General features: G+C 38.7%; 1 protein-coding gene and 1 pseudogene across 1 annotated transcript; both read left to right on the top strand.

Annotated features, from left to right (window-relative positions):
* The first annotated feature begins 9,711 nt into the window (after positions 1–9,711).
* Positions 9,712–10,770, top strand: LOC114633524 (olfactory receptor 51I2). The gene has a single exon (XM_028782088.1). It carries the CDS (start codon positions 9,786–9,788, stop codon positions 10,722–10,724), a length of 939 nt encoding a protein of 312 aa, XP_028637921.1. The 5' UTR covers positions 9,712–9,785; the 3' UTR covers positions 10,725–10,770.
* A 2,743-nt stretch (positions 10,771–13,513) lies between these two features.
* On the top strand, positions 13,514–14,513 carry LOC114633522 (annotated as a pseudogene).
* Positions 14,514–14,831: the final 318 nt, after the last annotated feature.

Genomic DNA, 14,831 nt, shown 5'->3' with positions numbered 1-14,831 from the left:
AATTCCATGTTTTTCTACTTTCCAGTTAGCCCTCTAACGCTTGTGCACTATTTAGTAAACACTATAATTGCTTCGTTTTCTCCTGGTTAATTTTATATCCTCCTGAAACACTCTACTGAGACAGCTCCCCTGATCTCTGCATTTCTTTTCTTTGAAATCCACATAGAAAATCACAAACATTTTTTTAAATCTATAATCAGGCCCAACTAAGCAAAGAAACACAATGTTTTATTGAAATTACATACATTATTATGGCTATTTAAATTTTTAAATGTATTCACACCTTTATCCATTCTTACTTCAGTTTCCTGAGCAGGAGTCCCTCCTGTTCAAAAGACAGGTGTAGTACTTCAGATATTATTACTATCACTCCTTTCAGACTCTGATTCTATCAGCCTGCTGTACAGTACCTTCTATCTCATTCCTCTTCTGATTCTTCATCTTCAGGCAATAGCTGTGGACAGAAGCACCCCATTAGAAACAGTTGGTAACCTTCCTCTCTAGCTTCCAGTCTACAGATGCTTCCCACACATAGTCAAATTTCTTTCTTTTTAAAGCTACCCAAACCAGGGAAGGTTATCTGATTGAGTGTCATCTTCCCCAGTACAATTCTGAGACTCTCAATGCCAGCAACCTTGTCTTGTTGAACTTAATCTGCTAGTGCCGCTTACCCCGTTGTACTGCAGACACAACACCCTTCCCAACCACAAATGCCTCTCTATGATTATCTCTGTTTCTAAATGTAAGGAAAACATTGATTTCCCTTTCAGACATAATACTGTTGGTAAATTCCCTTGTTAAAGCCGCTTTCCTCCCTTGTGGAAACGGCTTTTTTGTTCCATTGACCACAGATTCTTCTCTCATTCCACCCAGCTCCTCTTAGCTCCCCCTCCCCCAAAATACACTGCCCTCCATTTCTTTTCAGAAGTGCTTCATCATTTCCTTCCTATAATAGCTTCTCCATGAGTTCTCTTAATGGGAATTCTTTCTTTGTCTTTGTCTTTAAGCAGGCACAATAATGCCAGCAAAAAGGAATAATAGAAGCATCAACACAACACTAGAAGCCATATCATAAAAGACTAATGTATAGTATTTATCCCAAGATGCTTCCATGATGCTGACAGCTTAAAATTAAAGATCTACTTTGGAACATAAGTAAAATGGCTCCTTCTATCATTTATGATTTCTAGAGTTTTTTCTTCTATTCCTAGTACCTTCAGGAAGCACACTGAAATTTAACGGTGATGAGAATCTGGAGAAGGTAAACATACCAGTCACAATCCTAAAAGTGTGTGGGATGTGAGTTGCAAACCTATGTCTTGATTTCTGTCTCCTACCAGAAATGAGAGCTGTCGTCCAACAGTGGGGTCTCTTTGTCATCTATTCTCTGCAAAATTCTCTTTCTATTTTAAAACAGAATTAAGAATGATACCTTTAATAAGTCATTTTTGATCCATTCTATACAAATCTGATTTTTTTATTATTTTTATTTTAGGATATCTCTAAACGGTCAAAAAGAAATGGAAACATTGGCAACTCCAAGGAATAGTAAAAACTCTTGTAAAATACAGATTAAATCTAGTTCCCCTTCTTTTTCTCTGGTAATCCAACTGAAGGAATCTTCCTAGACCTTCCCATCCGGAAAGAAGCTCTGAGAACTTCCCACAGAAAGCAATTCCCATTCTAACAGATGTCCTTCCTTTGGTTTGTCTGTTTGTGTATTAGTCAAAGTTCCCCAAATTCAACCACTCTAAGAATAAAGGTCAGATGATGGAACACAGCACATGGAGCATGCACATGTCCAGAGCCTCTCTAAAACTTCAGAAAATATATTTATACTTTATATATATATATATACATATATATATGTGTGTATATATATATATATATATATATATTTCAGAAAATATATTTATACCATCCATACATGTCCAAGCATTTATAGTCACCATCTCAGATTCATAAATGTGACATGGATACATAGAACTTAGAACATCTTCCTTGTCACACCAGACATTACTGTACTACTGAATTTAGGAAAACCTATGGCAGCTTATTGTAACAACATAATATATTTTAAGTATTTGGTCATTTTTATATTCTCCTTTACTTGTAAATACACTCTCTCCACATATACACACAAAGGAATAACAAATGCATCATCAATAACAGACCCATGATAACACTCTCAGTAATTATATTCTTATGAAACAAGAAATCAACCACAATTAAAAGACATGCTTTTGAATGTCACATTTGTGTGTGTGTGTGTGTGTGTATGTGTGTGTGTGTGTGTGTGTGATTTTTTGTAGCTATATACACAATAACTGGATACAGGGGATCATAGTTTTAAATAAAGGCTTTTCAAATAAGAAGTTTAGAAAATCCTCAAGACAAAATATAAATTGGATATATCAACCTCTTCCCCTAATGACAGTTAGTCTGGTATTAGAGCTTTGATCCAGATAGGAACCTGGCATCATTTTCCTGTGATCCTTGACATTTTAAGATGTATTGGGTACATTTGTGGAGGGAGATAGGCAGATTAGAAAAATGACAGCCCTGACACTATCCGGATAAGAAGCACTGTGGTCAGTCTGAGGGAGGAGCACTCACTGGACGGAAGTTGTGTCTTTTTCCTCGTAGCTCAATGTGCTGTGCTGTGAGTCCAGCCGGCAAAGCGGCCTCAGCTCGTCTCTCTAGCACATAAATTTATGAATCCCTCCAAATCCCCAAACTCCTGCATGAAGGAAGGAACAGGAAGGTGACATAACTAGCAGGGTTGCATCAACAAACAAGGAAGCTGTTACAAATGAAAATTGCTCCCAAGAGGAGCCCATTCTTGGCCTCAATGTTTTTTATGTCTTCATCTGCACACACTAGTGTGTCAACTCTTCCTTGACTGGGAATGTCAGTACCCTCACATGATTCCCGGAAATATACACAGGCATGGTCACCCTGAGACCTCACAAGTACATCCTTATACACGCAGATATTTACTAATATTTACATTCTATATATTTGTAGAAAGGCAAAGAACCACATAACCACTGAATTGTAATAAGTGACATAAATGTTCACACATTTAGGGAGAGTTATAATTATGTCACAACCTTCCAAAAGACAAGATGAGTTCATAAATGGTTAATAGGATGGGCACATGGGTAGATAGAAACCACATGCAACCATCTTTTCGTAGATAGTAGATAGTGTTATGAACAAACAGTCATCAGTACTCCTCAGACAGGTCAGGTTCTGAAGAGAAAAGGAAGGTTCACTAATTCATAAATGCTGAAGTAGCTCCTAGAGAAATCTGGCTGACTTTGAAAAGAAGATCAGTTGTACAACAAAATCTCTATTCCTTAGAAGTTGATGAGTTATTCAGTTATGTGTTATGCTCTTACAATGAGTTAGTTAGCACTTTGCACAGTGCTTATTGTGAATATGAAAACCAATGGGAGATCATTTATCCTACAGGACTAAAATTACAATTGAAGTAAGATGAATTAATCATATTATTGTTCTAACAAGGCAAGTCTTGTATGCCTTGGTAGAATCTACTCCTTACCCTTGTATCTCAGTTTTCCCTTTAGGAAGTGCTCAATTGTTATACTTGGAATATTCCAAAGTCATGAATAAGTCATTTTTAGATAAATTCAGCTAGAGGGAAGCATACAAAGATGTCATCTCTGTCCCAGGCTTACCTTGGGGTGTCTCTTGCATAGATCACAGTGTCTTCATTACTTCTGTGCTTAGGCTGATACCTTTCCTGGTATCTAATAACTCCACTTCACATCATTCACACAGTAGTGGTATGTGACTATTACAAACCTCCAGGATGTATCATCATCTGGTCTTCACTTCCTCTGTTGCTTTGAGACCTGCCTAAACAATTCCTCTACAAAATTCATCTTAAATCATTATACTCATTATATTGTAATTTATCTTGTAACTGCATCTTCAATCCTAGTGTGTGTGTGTGTGTGTGTGTGTGTTATTTTAGATGTAAACACTCTGACAGTGTTCCTTTTTTGCCAGTCAGTACCTGAGACTAGAGAACTAACACTAAGAACATGATCAGGAAGGGTTTGTATGGCCATAATTGTTTTACTCTGGGGTCTTATTCCAACAATATTTCTCCACTTAGACACAAGTGACTAATACCAAAAATATTAGTTGGTTCTATGGTTCAATTTTGCAGCTTTCCAACATTTGTTGAAACAAGTTGTTACTATATGTTCTTAAATTCCTCAGGAAAAAACACATAAATTTCCTCCAAACTCCTTTCTCTGGGGAGTAAATCTCAATTAACCTCTCCTCTATACTCAGGAGAGCCCAAGTTCCCCTAATATCCTCTCCTAAAACTTTTGACTTTCAGCTTGTGGCATTCTTCTTTGAAGACTGTACTATTTAATAATTCTAAATCACTTCTTTCCCTCACCCAGGCCTAGGGGTAGTAGCCATTTCCTGAATTTGCTGCTTTGAATGATACTTTTGAATTTTGTTTTGTCTGTCATGTCCTCTGACATATGATTAATAACTCTGCAAATGGATTGTTTGGGTTCTTATATTTTGACTGAACCACAAGTGATCTCTGATTTTGTTGCTTTCTGGAATTTTTGTTGCTCATATACATCTGAATCCATTCATTGATAGAACATGGTATGCACTTAGTGCATGCTAACTGGGATTATAATTTGAAGTTACCACTTCTCAGAATTGAGTGAGAAGTTATTAAAGCATTGAGATTAGGTATTCATGGAGCAGAAGAAGCCTCACATCTCATGGTTGAGGCACATTCTATAAAGAGCTGAATGATTTTGGCTTGTATCCTCTTTAAATGAATATATGATCCTGGGTGGACCTATAAAAATAAATACCAATGGCACAATCACTTAAATCAAATATATGAATGAGAAAACAATGAAGAGAAGCTTCTTTGAATATGAGGTTACCAAATAAAAATCAACTATGAATATTGACTAGGTGAGGTACACACTTAACCATAGAACTTCCCTCTTTACTAGAGAAGAAGCCAGAGATCAGTGTTAGCAAGAGAAAAATACAAGAAAATCAAAGTCTGTAACTCTGAAAGTAGGGCAGTTGTGTGGTTACATCAGACCATAAATTCTAACTGTTCATCAGAAGATACTTTATTATCTGGATATGATTCCTGAAATTGAGAAAACTGAGTTTCAACCAAAGATTTAGGAAGAACTAATTCCACTGAACACATTCAAAGGGATAAGAATTTTTAAAAAAAGATGTATTCTTTTCATTATTTCCTGGGTATTCATATTACCTAGTGCATAACTTTGAGGTTTCTTGGGTATTGAGCTTCACAGACTCTGCCCATCAATCTTCAGGTAATGTGCTATGTTGCAGTGAGAATATTAGCTGAGCTCATTTTCAGTTAAAAGAGCACATGCTTTAATTCTACTGGCATTTACAGACCTCGGGTCCCTGAAGAATTTCCAGGCTAAAAGACAGTATAAGTGTTCTCTCTCTGTTGGGATTAGGGTAAGATATAAAAGTAACAGGCATAAATTTACTTCAGCCAACACAAGAACATGTTCTGAGAGTGTTTCTCATCTGCTTGTCTTCTGGTGAGTTCTAAAAAATTTGTGGGGTTGAGACAGTTGATCTCTGAAATCCTGCTGATACACAGTTTAAATAAGTTGGTGAGAGTGAAGAAGACTAGGTAGATGGTGTCCTGACAACAGCATCCTAAAAGAATGGACATAGATGGCAGAAATATGAGGGGTTGGAAAATGGGTTCTTATGCTCGAGCTGTCATTCACTTATTTTGTAGTCTCCTCTACATTGCCCCAGTTCAGGTAGCCAAGTAGGACTCAGAACTCAGGACTATCCACTATCCTTAGTCCTAAAAGCTTAAGCACAAGTAATCAAACTTTGCTTTTCCATTTTCCATTCTAAGTGGTAGATATAGTCTTCCCCAAAGAAGACACACCAGCCAGTCATCCAATACCAAACTATCAGTTCTGAAACATGCAAAGAAGTAACATTATACTGACTAAACAAGTGATATTTAGGAGTGTGTGTGTGTGTGTCCATATGTATAGGTACATATGTGTATATACATGCATATAAAACAATTAATGAAAATGTTCTATGAATGTGAATAAGATTCATATGAAAAGGAACAAGAGGGGACATATGGGGATTGGAAGCAGAAAACCATAGGAGAAATTATGTGATTATAATCTCAATTTAAAAGAAAAACTAATATACAGCTCACATAGTATGAAAAATCATTTTTGCTGAACTTTTCAATATGACCTTTGAAAAAGATTGTTTAAAATGTGCCTGGAATATTTAAAGGATAAGAGAAGTCATTTGAGCATAACTACGGATGAGCAAGAAGTAGTGAGACATTTCTAATATTTTCTTATTTGTGCTATAGAATGAAATCTATAGTCTGTTAACAAATCTTCTTAGAAACCAACTCTGTGTATTTCTCACTCCTTTCCAGACCCATGAAAATCTTCATAGAAATTTATTACCTAATTAAATAATATTTTTAAAGCTGAATAGAATTTATGGTGTCCCTTAACAAGACAGCTATACAGTGATTTTTTTTTTCCAAAGTAAATTTGGATCAGAGCTGGAGTTAAACCACTGACCCTCTGCCAAAGGCACCCTCCCCTACCACATTAGCTTTTATATGTCTACAGTAACATAAATAGTCTAATTTCCAGAAGCAAAGGAAACTACATTTGGCTCTGGGACCATGCTTCTTCACACATGTCTGCTTGAATCATTTATCTTCCCGTTCAAAGGCTCCTGGGGAACCTCTGCTCAGAGATGAAAACTGTATTTTCCATTTTTTCTTCTCTTATATCTTAATGGTTCCTCAAGATCCTGAGTAGACAGACAGTCCTGTAGATCTCTTTGAAGACTATGTGTGTATCACTTATTCATCATGACCTATGAGACCAGCATACGTCATTAAGACTATTTCTGCATCCATCAAAGATTAAATGTGCAATCAATTGAATACTTCTCTGCAGAGTACCTTGCACATAGCATAGACAACACAAAAAGTACTTTTTTAAAACTTTGTTTATATTTCTTTATTCATTGATATCCAGGAAACCCCCAATCTCAGCACCACCAATTAAGGAAAGAATGTAATCAAGGATCTGTCAGGCATGATTTCTTCCCAAAATTCTAAAACTTGAGTTCCGAGACTTAGAAAGATTTTGGCCCTGCCCTTTATACAAAGTCACGCTTTAAGCCTTTCTTCTCCTCTATGTTCCCTTTGTAATAGCTCAATTCTCTTCTTTGTTTTCCAGTTTTGTTCTATGTAGCTCTACAAAGAATTGGACATGGCATAGTGGCACTCACCTTTAGTCCAAGTACTCAAGAGGATTAGAGGACGAGACAGAGACATTACAAGTACAAGGACAGCGTGGGCTACAAAACCTAAATGTAGAAGTAGTAAGATGAAAAACACAAAAGTCAATTCTGGGTGACCAGTCCTGAATCTCAAAGACCTCGTCCTTAATGGACAAGTGTATGCAGTTGCTGAGTACTAAAACAGAAGATCATTGTTAGCGCAGTGGAGTGCGCACTGACTTTCTCAAAACCATAGTACAGCAAAATTCTTAGTATTTCCCAAAGTCAAGAAAGGCTTCTTAAAGAGGTATATCCTTACATTATTATCTCACTGACTTAAGTATTAATACCTGAGCTCCATGGTCCTCCTCTTCCTCCTCCTCCTCCTCCTCCTCCTCCTCCTCCTCCTCCTCCTCCTCCTCTTACTCCATTATATAGAACTGGCAAAGCATAGCCTGACCTTATTTATTTGGAAACTAGAGAAGGAAGAAAACAAGAGAATGGTATTTATTTCTGTCAGAGCACTAGGCACACCTCAGCACTATTGACCTCATGCCTAAGACCCTTCTCCTTAAATCACTCTGAATCTATGTGTTTTGTGTGACATAAACACTCTGGGATTTTAAACAAACAAAAAAAAAACCATAAGTCTAGGTTTTGCATAAATTTCTGGAATTCTCCAGAAGGAAAGATCCCTTAAAGCCAAAATCAAGTCAGTCATATGAGAAGTCTTCTGGCATCCTTTATCCCTTTTCATCATAGAGATAATGAGCATGTCAAAAGCATTGATAAAAGAGAACACACAATATAATCCTTACAGAGGGATGGCTATAGTATAACATGTAAGTAGTGGTAGTAAACCATCTGGGTGAAAATAACCTACACGCATGTAGCTACAAATGTGAATAAACATCAATACTTACACATGTGTTTGCAAATGTAAATGCTGCCTATACATCAGGTAAACTTAGAACATGAACATGACATGATGTATGTACGTCTATGCTATAGGAGAAATTCTGGGTTATATTGTATGACAGGATTAAGACTGTAAGCAAGAAAGTGGAAGTGGTGGTTTCATTAAAGATGTGTGGGAATCGAGCTCAGTCTAATGTACAAAGACATGAATGTGTCTTCTGAACAGCAGATATTTGGGGAGTGTTTGAGAATATATGAAGGTGTAGAAGTTTCTTTTTGGCACAATGGCATCTTATACTCTGAAAATTAGTATACCTATTGAATACTTAGAATTTATATTTTTTTTCAAGAATAGAATCTACTTTAAGTCTTGATGTACAAATATGTAGAATGTTTTTTACTTTTTATTATTGCTCTGTTTTTTTTTACATCATATCAAATTATACTAATTATACTTAAATTTCTGCATATTTAATATATCTTATATAAATTAAAAGTTAATATTTGCCTTCCAAGGTGTGATGGTTTGGATATTCTTAGCCCAAGGTGTGGCAGTATTTGGAAGTGTGGTCTTGTTGGATTAGGTTTGGCCTTGTTGAAGGAAGGAAAGTGTGTCACTGTGGTTGGTAGGCTTTGAAGCTCCACCCTGTGCAGAAGAGTCAGTCTTCTCCTGACAAAAGGTGTGTCCTATTTTGATTTTTAAAAACACATTTTGTCGGTTTTTTGTTTAATTCTGTGCCAATGAGAACTGATGCTCAACGACCTCAACCTCTCACTGTCCCTTTCCCGAATCTCCCAAGTACCCACCCTGATAAATGCTAATTCTGGTGTCTAGAACACTGGCTTCACCATTAAAAGCACTTGCTGCTTTTGCAAGGACCTTGCTTTAGTTCCCAGCACCTATGTGGCGGCTCACAACCCTCTGTAACTCTTTCCATGGTATCCAAGCAAATGCAAACACACACACACATAGATAAAATACATAAACCTCTAAAATTGAAAAAAAAAAACCTCTGGAGAGAGTTGTCTCCATAATTAACAAAATATCTGAATTAAACTGTTTTTAAGGAAATATTTAAGCACTTCCAAGAGTTATTGGCAATTCCAACAACTGCTTCCTTTCTGAAACAATGAACCTTTTGAATTACTGTTTACATATTTCTCCTGAATTATACTTACATAATTCATGAAAAAAAATGTGACTAACATGGTAGAAACATGTTCCTCATGGTTAACTACTAATTCTGAGGTATTATACAATGTCATTCTACATCGTGAAACAGGGAAATGCTATCCTAGACTGTAGCTGATGGTCATAAAATATGAAGAAAGCAGTGTGCCCACATTACTCCCAAACCAATGGTTTCATGAGTGCACCTGCTTTTAATTGTAGACCCTGCCACTCTCTATCTGTTAATTTTGAGTTTCTTGTCCACCAGTAAGCACAGATCTTGAAATTCTCCAAGCAAGAAGACCTGACTCGAGACACATCCTGGGTTTCCCCTGTGATGGCGCTGTTCAATGTCACTCACCCTGCCTCCTTTCTCCTGACTGGTATCCCTGGTCTGGAGAGCCTCCACCCCTGGCTGGCAGGGCCCCTTTGTGTGATGTATGCTGTAGCCCTTGGGGCAAACACTGTGATCCTGCAGGCTGTGCGAGTGGAGCCCAGTCTCCACGCTCCCATGTACTACTTCCTGTCCATGTTGTCTTTCAGTGATGTGGCCATGTCCATGGCCACACTGCCCACTGTGCTCAGAACCTTCTGCTTTGATGCCCGCAGCATCGCTTTTGAGGCCTGCCTTCTTCAGATGTTTCTTATTCATTCTTTCTCGATGATGGAGTCAGGGATTCTCCTGGCTATGAGTTTTGACCGCTATGTGGCCATATGCGATCCCTTACATTATGCCACTGTCCTCACCAGTGAATTCATTGCTGGGATGGGGTTAGCTGTGACTGCTCGAAGCTTCCTCACCCTTTTCCCTCTGCCCTTCCTCATCAAGAGGCTACCTATCTGCAGATCTAATGTTCTTTCCCACTCCTACTGCCTGCACCCAGACATGATGAAGCTTGCCTGTGCTGACATCACCATCAACAGTATCTATGGGCTCTTTGTTCTCGTGTCTACTTTTGGCATGGACCTGCTTTTTATTTTCCTCTCCTATGTGCTCATTCTGCGTTCTGTTATGGCCATTGCTTCTCATGAGGAACGTCTTAAAGCTCTCAACACATGCGTGTCACATATCTTAGCTGTACTTGCATTTTATGTGCCAATGATAGGGGTCTCTACAGTCCACCGCTTTGGGAAGCATGCCCCACGATACATACATGTCCTCATGTCCAACGTCTACCTCTTTGTGCCTCCTGTGCTTAATCCTCTCATTTACAGTGCCAAGACAAGGGAGATCCGCCGTGCCATATTCCGCATGTTGCACCGTATCAAACTGTGACTTCCACATCATTTTTTAGGATCTAATGACTACACTGCCTATAGGTTCTCATTGATGATATTATCATGATTAGTTTCCATCTTAGCATTATCAATATCATAAGAATGCAATGGATATGTAATTAGAGGGCAAGCTATGAGACCAGGAAAATGAACGCACAAGATGTAAAACATAAAATAAGGAGATATAAATCAATAAGACATTCAGATAACATCTGTGTCATCCACAGAAAGGTAAATGTTGGACACAACTGAGAAGTTATGTAATGTTCTACAGCTAACTTAAGCTAGGAATTGTTTTTATAAAGTAAAAAATTTTCGTAATGTGACAATTAATTTTACTGAGTCATCAAATGTGCCATGTTGTATTCTGAAATCTTTATATGCATTGACTGACTTAATGTTCATATTAATGTCATGGGGCACAGAAAATGAATTTCACAACATTATATGGATATTTGAGATTAAATTTATGCCTGTTTTCTATCCTGATGCAGTGCCTGTATGAATACCATTTCATTGTCTGCATGAAGACCATTTTATTGTCTAAACTGCATTGAATAAAATCACCACTGCTCTCAGGTTTTCTCCTACACTACTGTTCTAAGTGGTCACAGGTTACTTTAACTTCAAGGATGATATACTCTGGTACACTTTCAGAACTCACTTGAATGAAGTGATGATCTCAGAAAACTAGCAGCTGCTGACACTGAGAACTTTCTACATCTTTTCTGTCCACAACATCTATTTTTTTCCAAGAAGGACAGGGTTCAGATGTCTAAATGTCATAGATATTTAAATCATAGACCTTCTATAGGATGGGTGATGGGACAGAGGCCTGGTTTCTCTTTTCTGTTTTCCTTCTTGAGTTAAGAATTTTCTTTGAGCTGAGCAGTGGTGGCGCACGCCTTTAATCCAGGGACTTGGGAGGCAGAGGCAGGCAGATTTCTGAGTTCGAAGCCAGCCTAGTCTACAGAGTGAGTTTCAGGACAGCCAGGGCTATACAGAGATACTCTGTCTCAAAAACAAAAACAAACAAACAAACAAAAAACAAACAAACAAACAAAAGAATTTTCTTTGATACAATTCCATGCTAAGAGATGTCAGAAATTATGTTCTAGGTTAATTAGCTAAAAAATAAAAATCCTGAATATGCCACATAAAACATTCATGATTTACAATTAGACAATTAAGAATAATTCTTTCTGACCTTCTTTCACAATGATTTTTCCTTGTGTATCATTTCTTTGATGGCAGAGCACTTACATACATGGGAGGAGAGGGAGGCTGCAATCAGGATGTAAAGTGAGTAAATTAATTAAATACATACTACAGATAGATAGATAGATAGATAGATAGATAGATAGATAGATAGACAGACAGACAGAGAGAGAGAGAGAGAGAGAGAGAGAGAGAGATGATAGACACACACATACTATGTGAATCTGTTACCTTTGTATAGCTATGAGTAACATACTTAAGAAAAAACGGAGAGAGAAAACAAGAAGCCGGAGACTAGGAGGCTCCTCAAATGGCATCTGGCTCTGTCCACTTTTTCTCTTTCTTTCTCCTCCATAAAATACAAGTTTTGATGCTTTTCAGAAACACAGGGGAAAGGCTGGAGTTTTGTTTTGCTTGTTTTGGCTGTTGTGGCTGCTCATACAGTAATTGTTATAGCCATAGGTAGGCTTCCCCTGCAACTATAACTCTAAGCATGTCTAAGCCAACCACCATTGGGTTTTATTGTTGTTTTGTTACAATGTTTCCTTTGAACTAAACAATTTTTCATATTGAAATAACAAAATACCAAGGTTATTCCCAGAAAAAAATATTTAAAAGACAACTCCTTTACTTCTTTTTTAAGTCCCCTAGACCTAGGTATAATTTTAGAAAATGAAATATTGGACAGCATCCAAACTAAGATAAACTGTAAACCGTTCATAGTTTACAGAAAGTATGTGTTAGTATGGAAGGTCATGCATCTTTCCTGCCTTGTCCTGGATATTTGGCTCATCCTCTATGGCAAGGGTTGAGCTGAGAAGAACAGAAGCTAGGAGGAAAATTCCAATAGCACAGAAGTCTTTATCTCTGGCCTTGTGGTTTAGGACTTCATTATCTTTAAGGGGTTGTCACTGAGTTTGACCATGCTTCAATGAGTATATGGACAACACGAACTAGAACTGATTTTTTTTTCATCTTTTGTTTTCTGGGAGGTCACAAGGGTTAGGAGTGGGCCTGAGAGGATGGAAAAGTGAACATTATTGGGGTGAATTCTGTGAAATTTCCAAATGTCTAATTTAAAACATTATGCTAAAAAGACTCATAAGATACCTATGACAAATAAAATCCAATATAGAACAGAAGAAACCGATTTTTTGTGGTGGCTGGAGCTGGAGTAACAAGATAGCGGCATCAGAGGAGTAACGGTTCCCTCCGGGCCGGAGCCAGCGGCATTGGTGGCAGCGGTACCGCCGCCCTAATTCACCGCGCCCCTTCCCCAGCCCGCGAACGCGAAACAGCGGCGGCCGCCCAAATACCAAGTGGCCGAGCTTCAGCAGCCGCGAACACCCTTCACTAACTGCGGCCTGGCCCTCAGCGAGCAGGGGCGATCCGGCTTCTCTCAGCCGCCTTTGCGCTCTGTAACTCCAACAAAGCCTTGGTTTTAGGTTGCCTGCCGCGCTCTTCAGTTCTGCCGGAGTGGAACAGCCCCGAAGGCTCCCATCCTCTTCCAGAGGTGCCGGGGCTTGCCCCCCCCCCCCCCCCCCCCCGCCTCCATCTTCGCATCTCAGGATGGCGAGCAGCAGCGGCTCCAAGGCCAAATTTATTGTCGGTGGGAAATACAAACTGGTGCGGAAGATCGGATCTGGCTCCTTCCGGGACATTTATCTAGCGATCAACATCACCAATGGTGAGGAAGTGGCAGTGAAACTTTAATCCCAGAAGGCCAGGCATCCCCAGTTGCTGTACGAGGGCAAACTGTATAAGATTCTTCAAGGGGGTGGGGGGTTGACATCCCTCACATACGGTGGTATGGGCAAGAAAAAGACTATAATGTGCTAGACATGGATCTTCTGGGACCCAGCCTTGAAGACCTCTTCAATTTCTGTTCAAGAAGGTACTTATGTTAGCTGACCAGATGATCAGTAGAATTGAATATGTGCATACAAAGAATTTTATACACAGAGACATTAAACCAGATAACTTCCTAATGGGTATTGGGCGTCACTGTAATAAGTTATGCCTTATTGATTTTGGTTTGGCCAAAAAGTACAGAGACAACAGGACAAGGCAACACATACCATACAGAGAAGATAAAAAACCCACTGGGACTGCCCGCTACGCCAGCATCAATGCACATCTCGGTATTGAGCAGAGTCGCCGAGATGACATGGAATCTCTAGGATATGTTTTGATGTATTTTAATAGAACCAGTCTGCCATGGCAAGGACTAAAGGCTGCAACAAAGAAACAAAAATATGAAAAGATTAGTGAAAAGAAGATGTCTACTGCTGTTGAAGTTTTGTGTAAGGGGTTTCCTGCAGAATTTGCCATGTACTTAAATTACTGTCGTGGGCTGCGCTTTGAGGAAGCTATGGATTACATGTGTCTGAGGCAGCTATTCCGCATCCTTTTCAGGACCCTGAACCACCAGTATGACTACACATTTGATTGGACGATGTTAAAGCAGAAAGCAGCCCAGCAGGCAGCCTCTTCCAGTGGGCAGGGTCAACAGGCCCAAACCCCCACAGGCAAGCAAACTGAAACCAAGAGTAACATGAAAAGTTTCTAAGCATGCATTGAGGAAGAGAAGCAGCAGAGCAGATGATTAGGGCAGCATTTGTTTCTCCCCAAATCTAGACATTTTAGTTCATATGTACACTAGCCAGTGGTTGTAGACAACCATTTACTTGGTGTAAAGAACTTAATTTCAGTATAAACTGGCTCTGGGTAGTCCTGCTGATCCTGAACTGTAGCCGCTGTACTTGCGACTATTAACTGAGGTAGTGAAACATGGTGTCCGGTTTTCTACTGCATTTTTTTTTTCAAATGGAAAAGTTAACTAAATGGTTGGCACACGAATTGGTGGAGAAATTGTGCATATGCCAAT

Source organism: Grammomys surdaster, unplaced genomic scaffold (genome assembly GCF_004785775.1).
Source record: "Grammomys surdaster isolate TR1022 unplaced genomic scaffold, NIH_TR_1.0 693, whole genome shotgun sequence".
NCBI lineage: Eukaryota > Metazoa > Chordata > Mammalia > Rodentia > Muridae > Grammomys > Grammomys surdaster.
Note: the sequence above shows the minus strand (reverse complement) of the source record. Positions and strands in the feature narration are given on the sequence as shown.